Raw genomic sequence first — 12,596 nt, forward strand, 5'->3', positions numbered from 1 at the left:
ATAAGGCCTTTTATGGACACCTGAAGAAGGAAGCTGCCTCAGAGGACAAAAGTAGGACCAGACATCTTTAAAGGCTTTTTTTTTTTTTTGGTTGTTGTTTCTGAGATAGGGTTTCTCTATGTAATAGCTCTAGCTGTCCTGGAACTCGCTCTGTAGACCAGGCTGTCCTCGAACTCACAGCTGTCTGCCTGCCTCTGCCTCCGACTCCCAAGTGCTGGGCTTAAAGGTGTGCGCTACCACTGCCCGGCTGAAGGTTGCAACTCTTATGCCACATGAGCCTAGCTGTTACACTCCAACCAGAGCAGTGCTTAAAATAGTCAGCACAGCAAGGGTGAGCTTTCCAGTCTGGAGCGGAGTGACTTTAGGGCAAGCGTTTAACCTCCCTCCCCCTCAAGTACACAAGCGATTTCACAACTCTTGGCAAAAACAGTGCTGTAAAAATAGTTTATTGGTTAAAAAAGTACCGTCCACGATTTTCAAACAATTTGTGTAATTCATTTTATCTATACAGAAACACCAGAAACGAGAAAAAAGAATGTATGGCCTTTTCTGCTTTAGCACCATGATATAGCCAGTACACGCTGATGCTGTTTTTTAATTTTGAGACAAGGTGTTGCTATGTAGTTTAGGCGACTCTCAGTCTCCTCTTGACTCAGTCTCTTGAACTGTTCACCACAATCCCAGCCTTCTGTTCTGTTGGCTCTGGGAAGAAAGGAGCTCTTTACTAGGAAGATTTGCACTTGCAGCGTCAGTCCAACTCCAAGGAAATTTGGGCTGGACGCCTAGGGTTCCCCGGAGATAGGGTAGGAATTCAAAGGAGTTAAGGTTTCAAATAACTGTCAACATTCCATGAGATTTTCCCCAAAAGGCTCAGAGGTAGGAAAGCCATCTGTCTTCCATACAGTGGGAAGCACCGCCCTGACACTCACAGCAAGTCTGATACTCACCCCCTCCAGGGGCTTCCACCTGCCTGGGCTGACCTCACGCTGGCACTGCATCCCAGGTGACCGGAGATGGATGTTCTTGCGCATTCACACCACGGGCTGGCCACACTGCAGCCCGTGCATACACTACTCTCATCACATACAGTTTTGTATCACTTCCCTTCTTGCCCTACACTCCTCAAAGGCACTCTTCCATGCTTGCCAGCGGGCTGCAACTCTAGCTTTATCATTTATTCTTACACAGCTCAAAAGCCCTTGCAAAACCAACTCTCTGGCCCAGGAATTACAACTGTGAAATACAAGCTTAATTTGAGATAAGAACTGAGGGAAAATGGGAATGAGATTTTTGTTGTTGTTGTTTGAAACAAGGTCTATGCAGCTCAGGCTGGCCTCAAAAAATTTTTAAACAGGGGTGGGGTTTGAGACAGGGTCTCTCTCTATGTAGTCCTGGGACTTGCTATGTAGATCAGGCTGGCCTTAAACTCAGAAACCTTCCTGCCTCTACCTCCCAAGTGCTGAGGTTAATGGCATGTGCCACCATGCCTGGCTATATGGCAATCCTTTCACTTTAGCCTCTAACATGCTGGGATTACAGGCATGTACCATCACACCTGGCCCAGCCTCCCTTGTCCCCAGCTCCCCCCTCCCCCACAAAAGAGCATAACTACTCAAATGAGTGTTGATTCTGAAGTGGTTTGTTTATGTCATGCCTATGGTGCACCGCCTCTACTGTGTCACAACACAGGGACATTTTTTTGTTTTACGAGGCAGGGTCTCTGTGTAGCCTTGGTTGTCCTGGACTTCCTTTGTAGACCAGACTGGCCTTGTATTCACAGCAATCCACCTGCCTCTGCCTCTCAAGTGCTAGGATTAAAGGCGTGCGCCACTACCGCCTGGCAACACAGGGAAATTCTGAGAGCTCACTATGTCCTGTGAGTTTTGAAATAGGTAAGAGACATCTACCAAGTGAACTGGACTCCAGAAGTGAGCAGCAGAGCAACGTAGCTAAGCTGTTAGGCTGAGGGCAGGCCCCAGGGAGGCACTTCAGGGATGCCTGCAAAACATCAGCATCAGCGCCCACAGGCTGGACCACTCCTCACTTAAAGTACAGGTTTGGGGCTTTAGGTAGTCACAGAGGACAAATTAGCTAAGAATCAAGAGGGCTTTCTTAGCTGGAAAATCTTTCACATACGTCTGATAAGTAAAGAGCTTAGAGGAGTTTCCATCAGCCTCCTATTTAAGAGAGTCTTTATAAGGATCACATAAGCACATGAAAGGCCTATACTGAACACTGTGCTCTCTAGTTCTTCTTTTATCAAGAAGTGAGAATAGAGGCAAACTTTTCGGTGCTGGGTCCTCAGAAGCACAGCTCTCAGAACACAGACCCCCAAAGAAGCAGAGTTCCAGCGAATCCTGTGTTTCAAGACAGAAAGTGGACTGATTAACTGGAGACTGAAATGGCCTCTGGGATGAAGAGTGTGGAGGCTGGCAGAGCTTCCTTCACCCTGGAGGCTCTGGATGGTGTCTTAGCAACGGAGTCCAAAGGCACTTACAGCACAGGGAGAAGGCTTTCTGCTTTGACGGCAGAGTGAGAGCAGGACTGACAACTTAAGGCACTTAGCCCTGGGCCCAGCTCTCTGGGTCTAGAGCATTCGGGCTCCCAGCCACCTCCAGAACCAGGCCCAGCTAACCCAGTGCTCCAGAACGCTTCTGGCATGGTAAGCTGTGACTCACTGTCTCCATGGCACAGAGCAGATGCCTGGCTACATTACAGGTTGTCAGCAGAGTGAGATAAAATCCAGCAAAGTCCCCAAGTGTCCTTGAAGAGAGAAGCTCCTGAGCTGATAGAGTTAGAATGATCTCGAGGCCTTCGCAGAGAAGACAACCTCCTGAGGCAGGGGGTTGGCTGTTGGCAGTCTCAGTGCTGTAGGCTCTTCTACAGCTCACATTTCAAGTTGCTCAAGTTACGCTCATTTCCTGGAAATAGTAGGTGCCTCTGAATACCCATGCACAGGATGTGTCGTGGACTTCAGACCTTGGCCTAACCTTGGGTTGGAAAACATGACCCCTGTTGGAAAAATGCTGTGTCTAGGGATCTTTACCTAAGTTATATTTATTTAGGTTTTTCCCCCCTTCTCTGAGACAGCTCAGATTGGCCTTTAACTTGTAGCTTTGGCCTCCTGCATGCGGGGGTTACAAATGTGCATCTCCATGTCCAGACATATTCTCAGCAGGTGGGAAAAAAGAAAGCACAGGGCAGAGACAGGTCATTTCACTTCCTCTGTGGAAGTCTTCAGCACTCTTTCTCAATCTCCTTTTTGTAACTAGCGCCCACCCCGCCCCCGCCCCCGCCCCTTGGAATTACAGCTATGGTCAACTCTCCCAATTTCAATAATTCGAGATTGCTAAACAATAATCGGAAAGTTACTTTCAAGTTTGTTTTGATAATTCCTCTCTGGTTTGAGCAGAAGGTAATCTGTTTATGGCTAGCGGGTGAATTTGGTAACCCTAACCAAGGCAAGTTTTTCTTGTTTTTAATGCTTTAAAAAATTTTTTTTGAGATAGGGTCTCTCTATAGAGCCCTAGCTGTCTGCCCTGGAACACACAATGTCCCTATGAAACCAGGCTGGCCTTCAACTCGCAGTGATCTGCCTGTCTCTACCTCCTGAGTCCTGAGTGCTGGGATTCAAGGCATGTGCCACCATGCCCAGGAGGGCAGGGCTTTTTTTTTTTCTCCAACAAATGACTGTAACTTGGCTCAACATCTTCATCCTGGGTCTCCTAGGAGACAGTGCAAAGCAGTGGGGCATATGAGCAGCTTGGGAAAGCCATGAAAAGGGAAGGAGATATGTTTCCAAGTAGACCTCAAAACCAAAGCTCTCCTATTTTATTGGCATCAGAATTACTTGGAGAACTTGTTAGGAAGGCAGGCTCCCAGAACTCCCGCTTCCAAATTCCTGAGTGGTAGAGAAACAGTCACATGGCGGGAGGGTGGGGAAAAAGGATTCTACCCAAGGCAAAAAGATAGGAGAAAGGAAAAGTGACATCTGAAAACAGGTCTAGGGAAAGAAGGAATAAAGCAGAAACATCAAAGAACCACAAAGTAACAAATATGGCTCGTGAAGGGGTCTGGCAACTGACCTCATCAAGACAGCAAGCAGCATAGGACAGGGGCAAAGGCTTCATGACCCTGGCTCCCCCTGAAGTCTCTGCTCCCAAACACCAAGTTAGCCAAAGCTGCCATAAAAGTCCAGAATGTGAGGTTACACAAATGCAAAGAACGGCTGCCGGGAGGGAGGGAAGAACAGGGATCCCTGAAGATCGTTTAGACTAGTCCTGGCACCCCCCAAACTAGAGGTGAGCTCCCTGGGCAAAATTCGGCCAAGTGCAGTGAATCCTGCCTGACCACCTTCAGCCCCGTCAGTGTCGGCTCTGGCGCTTTGCAAGCTCCTCCTGGATGCGCAATCTGAGGGCCTCTCGCATGGCAGGATCCAGAGGCGTGTGTGCTGAGACTTCCTCACTCACCCTTCCGGGATCATCATCCTATATGGAGGAAGAGTCAGGAAGCTCAGAGCCTGGTCTCTTTCAGGAAAGTGACCCGCTCATTTCTCAGGAGTCCCAGAACAGTGATTCTCAGCTGTGGGTCACCAGTGTTCTGGTCCCCCAGCTAAGAATCAGCGAGTGATGAGAGCCTTGCACCTGATGGCAATGCCCAGCAGGCCCATGTGTCCCCAGTGGCCCTGAGATAAACAGCAGCTCGGGGCCAGGTGGCCCTTTCCGTCATGGCCCAGGACCAAGCAGGCTGCTGCTGTTTGCAGAAGGGTTACCTGATATACAGTAACTGATGTGATCTCGCCACTGTCCGCCTCATACTCTAAACAGAAGAGCTGACGGCCAGGAGGCTCCAGCTCAGAGCTTCCACTACTGCTGCTTTCACCAGATTCCTCACAGTCTGGGTTCACTGGGGGGGTAGAACCATCTGTAAGGGCAAACCAGAATGAGAGGGCAGAGGGGACAATGCTAAAACCCCTGCCCACTGCCAGTATCGGAAACACAGCACCAAGAAAGCCTCCAAGTTTCAGGCAGACCCTGAGTATGCACATGTGTGCACACAGTGTGTGTGTGTGTCTGGGGAGCTGTCAATTTTACATTTCCCTCTCTATTTCCACTCTAGCACAATTCCGTTATAAAGCAGGTACAAGATACACATGTCTCCAGTAAACTAACACTGGAAGCTGCTGAAAGGATGGTCAGAGGTTTTTTTTTTTTTGCCTGGATTCGAATCCAGGCTCTGCCATTTACTAGCTCTGAGATGTTGGACAACTTATCATTTTGCTTCTTCAGGCAGTGAAACTGAAATAATAGTTCTCAGCTTACGGTGTCCCCATGGGCTCAATGAGTTAATGTACCCAAGATCTAAACCCTCTGTAGATAACAGCCCACAAACTCAGTGTCATATGTTAGCTAACGTAAGTTCGTGATCACAGGAAAGCCGGCAAAAGACCATTTACTCGGTTCATTTCATTTTATGTACTGTCCCTTCTTGTTTCATATTTGTTGTTTTAAAAATCTCAGCCAGGCTTTCTGTCGTCCAGGTGGCAGAGATATTAAAACACAGCATGGCAGGCAATACAGGAGGACGGCGATTCCTGGCTTGGGTCCCAAGTGCCTTCTGTAACAGTGCTGCTTAACGGGGGTCAATGGCCCTGGAGCGGAGATCTGGGGGCGCTGACACTGACAAGTGTCTTCTGTAAGGGCTGGGTGAGCAGGAGCCCTGACACAGAGGAGAGAGGCTTGCCCAGGGGGCGGGGCCGCGGACCGGCGGCTGCTCACCTCGGTGGCGCGGCAGGTACACCTGTAGGTCTGGCTTGCGGGGCCGCGTGGGCGCGGGCGTATGGCGCCTCCTCGCCTTCTCCTTGGCCGCCTGCTTCACCTTCTTGTCGTAGTCGTCCCTGCGGGGAGCCGAGCGGGAATCAGATGCTGTCACCCGGCCGAATCGGGCCGGCCCGGGCCTGGGGCGGGACGGTACCGAGCGATCTGGTTCCGGCGGATGTGGTGTACGAAGCCGTGGCTCATGTCCAGACGCCCGCCAGGCTTGCAGCACAGTCCCGGGCCGGGATCCCGTGCCGCCTCCATCCGGATCCTGGGCGCAGAGCCGCCGCAACCGCCACAACGGCCGCGGAACTCAGGCCGCCACTTTCGGAGCCCGACTTCCGGCTGCGAACCGCGACTTCCGGCTCCAATGCCCTTTTTCCGGTTGCGAAGGGGCGGAGCATGCTTTCGAAATTTGGGAACCTTGGTTATTACATTTAGAACTTGAATTTCGCTTTCTTTGTAATATCACCTATACGAAAGAAGGATTTTTTTATAGACGATATCAGGAAATTACAAAAATGCGAGTCATCCACGAATGCTGAAAATTCATTCTCTTACTAGTCTAGAGATGTTGGCTTTCTCCTTTTAGCCTTTTATTAATATATATACAATACATATATATTGGTTCTCTTGTAGTTCTGGCTGTCCTGGACTCTCTTTGTAGACCAGGCTGGCCTCGCACTCACAGATATCTGCCTGCCTCTGCCTCCCGAGTGCTGGGATTAAAGGCGTGCGCCACCACGCCAGGCTGCTTTTTAGTTTTTTTAAAAACTTCGTTCTTAGACCGTGATGCTCAAACCTTTAGTCCCAGCACTCAGGAAGAAGGCAGAGGCAGGTGGATCTCTGTGAGTTCGAGGCAGCCTGGTCTACAAAGTGAGACCAGGACAGCCAAGGCTACACAGAAAAACCCTGTCACGAAAGACACCCCCTGCCCCTCAAAGAAGCCCTCTAAATATGGTACTAATTGAAGTTCTCAGGTACAGGTCTGAATGAAGGATACAATTTGGGAATACTGACTCCTTTTTCTGGTCCCTGATCAGAGACAATTCTGTTTTTGTTTGTGTGTTGTTGTTGTTGTTGTTTTTTCCGAGACAGGGTTTCTCTGTGTAGCCTTGAATGCCCTGTTTTGGTTTGTGTTGTTTTGGGTTTTTTTTCCCGAGACAGGGCCTCTCTGTGTAGCCTTTCAATGCCCTGGACTCGCTTTGTAGACCAGGCTGGCCTCGAACTCACAGCGATCCTCCTGCCTCTGCCTCCTGAGTGCTGGGATTAAAGACGTGCGCCACCACCGCCCGGCGATCAGGGACAACTCTGGGTTGTCGTTTCGAGACACAAACTGTCTTGAAAATATCTAGGGTCGAATGCCAGCTTCCTTTCAACTACAATCTTCGTAGCTTGTGAAAGGTTCCTGTCCAAGAAGAGAGGATGGATAAGAAGGCTCTCAGCAGCCCCAGCACCGCGGGTAGCGCCTATGTTGTCCCTCTCAGGGACTCGTAGCGAGCCGCGCGGCTCAGGCCAACTTGGCTCCTGATTGGCCGCGTGCCGCCCGCCTGCGCGGCGCCGGCGCGGAAGCTCCTGACCGGTGGTGGCGATGTCTAGCCGGTCCAAGCGGCAGTCTCATGGTTCCGCCCGTGGGAAGCGCGAGTCCGAGTCGCGGGGCAGTTCGGGTCGCATCAAGAAGGAGCGAGACCGTGAGCGGGATCCGGAGGCGGCGAGCTCCCGGGCCAGCCCGGTCCGCGTGAAGCGGGAGGCCGAGCCGACTGCGCGAGAGGTCCCGGCGCCCGCGCTCCCGGCCGTGCGGGTGAAGCGGGAGCGCGAGGCCGACGAGGACTCGGAGCCCGAGCGGGAGGTGCGAGGTGCGCGGGGCCGGGCCGGGCGCGCCCCCCACCTTCGCCTGCTTTCTTCTCTTCTTTTTCTTTTTGAGCCAGGGTCCCCAGGAACTTGCTGTTGTAACCAGAGATGACCTTAGATTCCTGTTACTCTAGCCTCCGCCTCATGAGCTTAGGGATGCCCAGTTTTGTTTTGATTTGGTTTTTTTCCCCTTGCTTTCTACCCCTCCCCCGCCTGGGGTTGAATCCAAACCGGACCCCCTCCAGATGAAGACGATCCTGAACGTAAACATCGTCATGATCCACCACAGCCGCTCCCCGTTATCGAATAGCCCACGTGGGTCAGGTGCTCTGCTGCTAACTTGACAGATGTTCCCTCCAACAGTTTTTGCAAAATTCCTAAGATGCAGAGCCCTGTTGTAATGTCTGGAATAAGACGTTCAGTTGAGATCCCTGTGCACCCTACAGAGGTACCGAGTTTGCACTCGTTCAGTAGTTTGGAGACAGTTCTGCTCCAGGGTTTCACTTGTCAAGGATGTTGATGTAGTGAACGGCCTTGGGAGGCAGCTCATATTGCTCCATAGAGCAAAAGGGAAGTAAGGTCACGAGCAGAAGCTTGCATCTCTGTCTTGAAGGGCAGGCTCTTCTCTAAGGCATCCCTTTATGAGTGATGGCTCATGTATTCTCTTGTGAGACTTGACTCTAGGAACAGGCAAAACTATTATTGGCTGCTGTTATTGCTTTAATAGACTCTGTTTTAGTCTGTGATCACGTGCCTTGCGTCAGCATCCGTGAGGTTGGGGCAAGCTAACACATTAGCTTTTGAGTAGGATCAACTCTCAGAACAGTCACTGTCCTTGAACAAACAGTAGACTTAAGGACGTTCAGGGTATCTTAGTACTTGCAATATATTTTTGCAATCTCTTTCATACCTATTTGATATTTACCTAATTTATTTACTTATTTGCATGGGGTTTTAATAAGTAGCCCTGGCTGGCCTGGAATTTTCTCTGGGAACCTGTAAACCTTGAGCTTAAATTTCACCAATCTTATCCTCTCAACTGATAGGATTAAAGGTGTGCACCACCATACCTGGTGAAAAAAAAAATGTTTACTTATATGTGTGTATGCAGTACTGAGGTATACATGTGGAGGTCAGAGGGTAACTTGTGGGAGTCATTTCTCTCTCTCTCTCTTTTTTTTAACCATGTATGGCCCAGGGATTGAACTCAGGTAGGTAGGTTTGGTGGCAATCGCCTTTACTAAGCCCTCTCACTTGCCTGGATTCTTTTACATGATATGTAAGTTAATCTTTTGTTGGATATATGTATATATATATATATATATATATATATATATATATATATATATGAAATAGATCTACTGTCAGTTTGCAACTTATCTGATTAATAGCCTTTTTTTGAATGTCACTACATGAAAAGTCAAAGTTCACTGGTGGTAGTGGTGCACACCTTTAATCCCAGCACTCAGGAGACAGAGCAGACAGATATCTGAGTTCCAGGCCAGCCTGATCTAAAGTAAGTTGAGGATAGCCAAGGCTACACAGAGAAACCCTGTCTCAAAAAATAAAATAAGTAAGAAGAAAAGTATAAGTTCATCTTAAGTTTAGTGATCAAAATTTCGCATTTCCATGACCTTTTTTTTGTTTTTTTACTTGTGATTTGAGGAGAGCCTCCTGTCCTCCATTTACGATGCTGGGGAGGAGCAAATTTTGCCCCTGCTAGTTAGTGCTCTACCACTGAGTCACATCCCAGCACAAGTGCCCTACCTAAAGTTTGTGATGGATTTCTTCCCAGCAAAGAATGGCCGAGTGGATTCTGAGGACCGGAGGAGTCGTCACTGCCCGTACCTGGATACCATTAACAGGTCAGTGATGTAGAGAGGGTGAGGACAAGTCCTGGGGCGCATCTCAGCAGAGGAGCACTTACCTGATGTGTCAGGGGCCCAAAGCTTAGGCACCAGGACCACACAAACAAAACTAGGAGATTTTGAGATGCTGAGTAGAGTAGAAATTTTGTAGAAAATTCTCTGAATTCAGCCAGGCGTGGTGTCGCACACCTTTAATCCCGGCACTTGGGAAGCAGAGGCAGGAGGATAGCTGTGAGTTCAAGGTCAGCCTGGTCTACAAAGCAAGTCTACGACAGCCAAGGCTACACAGAGAAACCTTGTCTCAAAAAACCTAAAAAAAAAAAAAAAGAAGAAGAAGAAGAAGAAAGAAAAAAAGAAAGAAAATTCTCTGAATTGCACGTTAGAGAGTACATTCAGACATCCCTTTATTTTGGTTTTTTTTTGTTTTTTTTGTTTTGTTTTTTTTTTTTTTTTGAGACAGTTTCTCTGTGTAGTCATGGCTGTCCTGGACTCTCTGTGTAGGCCAGGTTGGCCTCAAACTCACAGAAATCCACCCACCGCTGCCTCCCTGAATGCTGGTATTAAGGGTGTGAGCCACTGTGCCTTTGAAGTGAACTTGTGGCAGTTGTGAGCTGTCCAGTGTGGGTGCTAGGAACTGAACTCCTGTTGTCTACAACAGCAGCAGGTGCTCCTAACTATTGATGGAGCTCTCAAGTCTGTTTGCTTGTATAGCGGAGACGGTCCCCTTGTATTTTTTGATATCCAGTGGACCACAACCTATCTTGTAAGATAGTGCTTTCCAATACAACTCTTCACAACAGAGAATGCTTTTTTAAATGTTGTTTGTTTTGTTTTGTTTTTTGAGACAAGGTTCTGGTATGTGGCCTGGGCTGACGTTGAATTCTTGGTCGACTCCCACCTCAGCTCCTGAGTGTTGCGGTCACAGGTGTGCCACACCAAGCCCATCAGGAATTACTCTTTTTAGGGCTGTTCACTGTGGGAAGCACAGGCTACACGTTGCTGTTGAGGATTTGACCTGTGGCTTGTGTAGTTGAAGCACTGATTTCTTAGATTCTCTGTGGTAATGAAAGTAAGATTTCAGGCATTCATGCTGGGCATGCCTTACCACTGAGCCACACTTCAGCCCAGGTACTAAATTCAAACCTAGTTATCAGTAACCATGTGCTCAGCAGCTCAGCTCTGAATATGTACGGTGGAATCTCTTTCACACTTGAGATTCAGTGGACATAAAAGACTTTTGTCCTTTTTGCTCAGCTTTTATGACCAGGTCTAGTCTTAAACTCCTTCAGGTGTTTGTCTCTTGTCTCTCCTGTGGTTTTCTCTGTGTGCAGGCTCATGTCTCCAAAAACAAAAAATAAAAATGTACATTGGTGTTTGTCTGCATGAAGGTGTCAGATCTTGAAGTTACAGACAGTTGTGAGCTGCCATGTGTGGTGCTGAGAATTGAACCTGGGTCCTTTGGAAGAACAGTTGGTGTTCTTAACCACTGAGCTATTGCTTCAGCCTCTGTAATGTGTTATCTTTGCCAAATACTGATCCATGGTTGTTTGAGTCTAATGAAAAAGGCATTTGTGTTTGATGCAGACATGCTGAGGCTGCTTTGGGGTGTGCTGGGTAGAAGTATGTGGTTTATGTGCTGTTGTCACAGCAGTCTCCTAAGGATGTATGCGGCATTGTGGGCCGTGGAGCCAGCTCTGCCGCCTCACCCTGTTACTGTGTTGTGCCCTGCCTCTCAGGAGTGTGCTGGACTTCGACTTTGAGAAGCTCTGCTCTATCTCCCTCTCGCATATTAACGCATACGCCTGTCTGGTGTGTGGCAAGTACTTTCAAGGTAAGAAAACGACATGAATGATAAACCTTTTAAATTTGTGATGCTGCTTTTTTTTTTTTTTTTTGAAAAATAAGTTATTCTTGGGAACCTCTTTAATAATATCTCTCTGTTGCCAGAAAATTGAAGAATGTTCTTCTTGGTCAAAGTTGAATACCTTTGAAGGGAGAAAGAGCTATTTTGTTTGTTTGTTTTCGAGACAGGGTTTCTCTGTGTAGCCCTGACTGTCCTGGACTCAGTTTGTAGACCAGGCTGGCCTCGAACTCACAAAGATTTGCCTTCCTCTGCCTCCCGAGTGCTAGGTGTACGCCATCACGCTTGGTTTTTCTTTTTTCTTTCTTTCTTTCTTTCTTTCTTTTTTTTTTTTTTTTTTTTTGAGACAGAGGTCCTCTGTGTAGCCCTGGCTGTCCTGGAACTCACTCTGTAGACCGGGCTGTTCTGGAGCTCAGAGATCTGCCTGCCTCTGCCATCAGTACTGGCATCAAAGGTGTGCACCACAGGCACCTGGCCTGTTTTCTTCTCTTACTAGTCCTCTGCAAAAGGATTTGAATGGGCTAAAGATAGCAAAAAGAGTTCTGGAAGGCTAGGACAGACTATTATCTCAGCGTCTCGGGAACCAGAGGCAGGAAGGACCATGTCTCAAAATGAAAGAGTGTGTGCGCGCGCACTCACCCTAGTGCTAGAGTGTTTGTCTAGAATGCACAGAGTGCTGGGTTAATCTTAGGAAGCTTATAGAGAGGCAGCACTGGGCAGAGGACACAGGTGCAGGCTTGTCTTGAGCATGGGCAGGTGGAGGTTGAAGATTGAAGCTGAGGCAGCGGCCTCAGGATAGGTCTATCTGAGATGGGAACAGTAAGAAGAAGAGAGAGATGGACTTTGTGCTTTTTAACATGTTTTGTATAAAATAGTGAAATGAAGAGCAAACCTGATCTTTGCCTTTCTAGGCCTTTCTCTGATAGCCCTTTCTCTTTCTCCACAGGCCGGGGTTTAAAGTCTCATGCCTACATCCACAGCGTCCAGTTCAGCCACCATGTCTTCCTCAACCTCCACACTCTCAAGTTTTACTGCCTTCCCGACAACTATGAGATCATCGATTCCTCACTGGAGGATATCACGGTGTGTGCCCCAGGTTGTTGGGGGTAGGCCATGTTATTTTGCGAGCTATCTCAAAGGTCCCTGGAAAGTGCCCTACAAAAAGGGTCAGGGAAGTATCTGGAGAAGGAGTGAAAAGGT

General features: G+C 48.5%; 2 protein-coding genes across 2 annotated transcripts in view; one reads left to right on the top strand and one right to left on the bottom strand.

Moving 5' to 3' along the window:
* Positions 1-430: 430 nt before the first annotated feature.
* On the bottom strand, positions 431-6,447 carry LOC311588859 (UPF0561 protein C2orf68 homolog). The gene is made up of 4 exons (XM_084766924.1): positions 5,974-6,447; positions 5,778-5,896; positions 4,772-4,923; positions 431-4,487 (listed from the first exon to the last, which is right to left on the bottom strand). Exons 1-4 carry the CDS (start codon positions 6,078-6,080, stop codon positions 4,365-4,367), a joined length of 501 nt encoding a protein of 166 aa, XP_084623050.1. The 5' UTR covers positions 6,081-6,447; the 3' UTR covers positions 431-4,364.
* Positions 6,448-7,356: 909 nt separating this feature from the next.
* Positions 7,357-12,596, top strand: part of USP39 (ubiquitin specific peptidase 39) — a 31,654-nt gene continuing 26,414 nt past the window's right edge. The window contains exons 1-4 of the mRNA XM_084766887.1: positions 7,357-7,672; positions 9,463-9,532; positions 11,272-11,366; positions 12,343-12,479. Coding sequence (XP_084623013.1) covers positions 7,408-7,672; positions 9,463-9,532; positions 11,272-11,366; positions 12,343-12,479 — 567 coding nt within the window. The 5' untranslated portion in view covers positions 7,357-7,407. The remainder of the gene's footprint in view (positions 7,673-9,462; positions 9,533-11,271; positions 11,367-12,342; positions 12,480-12,596) is intronic.

The sequence above is a fragment of the Acomys minous genome, assembly GCF_964271855.1.
Source record: "Acomys minous genome assembly, chromosome: 17".
Classification (NCBI taxonomy): domain Eukaryota; kingdom Metazoa; phylum Chordata; class Mammalia; order Rodentia; family Muridae; genus Acomys; species Acomys minous.

What these genes read in the sequence shown, in the direction of transcription:
- LOC311588859 (XM_084766924.1), bottom strand. Translation starts at nt 6,080, where the DNA reads ATGGAGGCGGCACGGGATCCCGGCCCGGGACTGTGCTGCAAGCCTGGC. An exon ending in CGCCGGAACCAGATCGCTCG is followed by an intron (nt 5,897 to 5,973) that starts GTACCGTCCCGC and finishes GGCTCCCCGCAG; the next exon opens with GGACGACTACGACAAGAAGG. An exon ending in CATCAGTTACTGTATATCAG is followed by an intron (nt 4,488 to 4,771) that starts GTAACCCTTCTG and finishes TCCTCCATATAG; the next exon opens with GATGATGATCCCGGAAGGGT.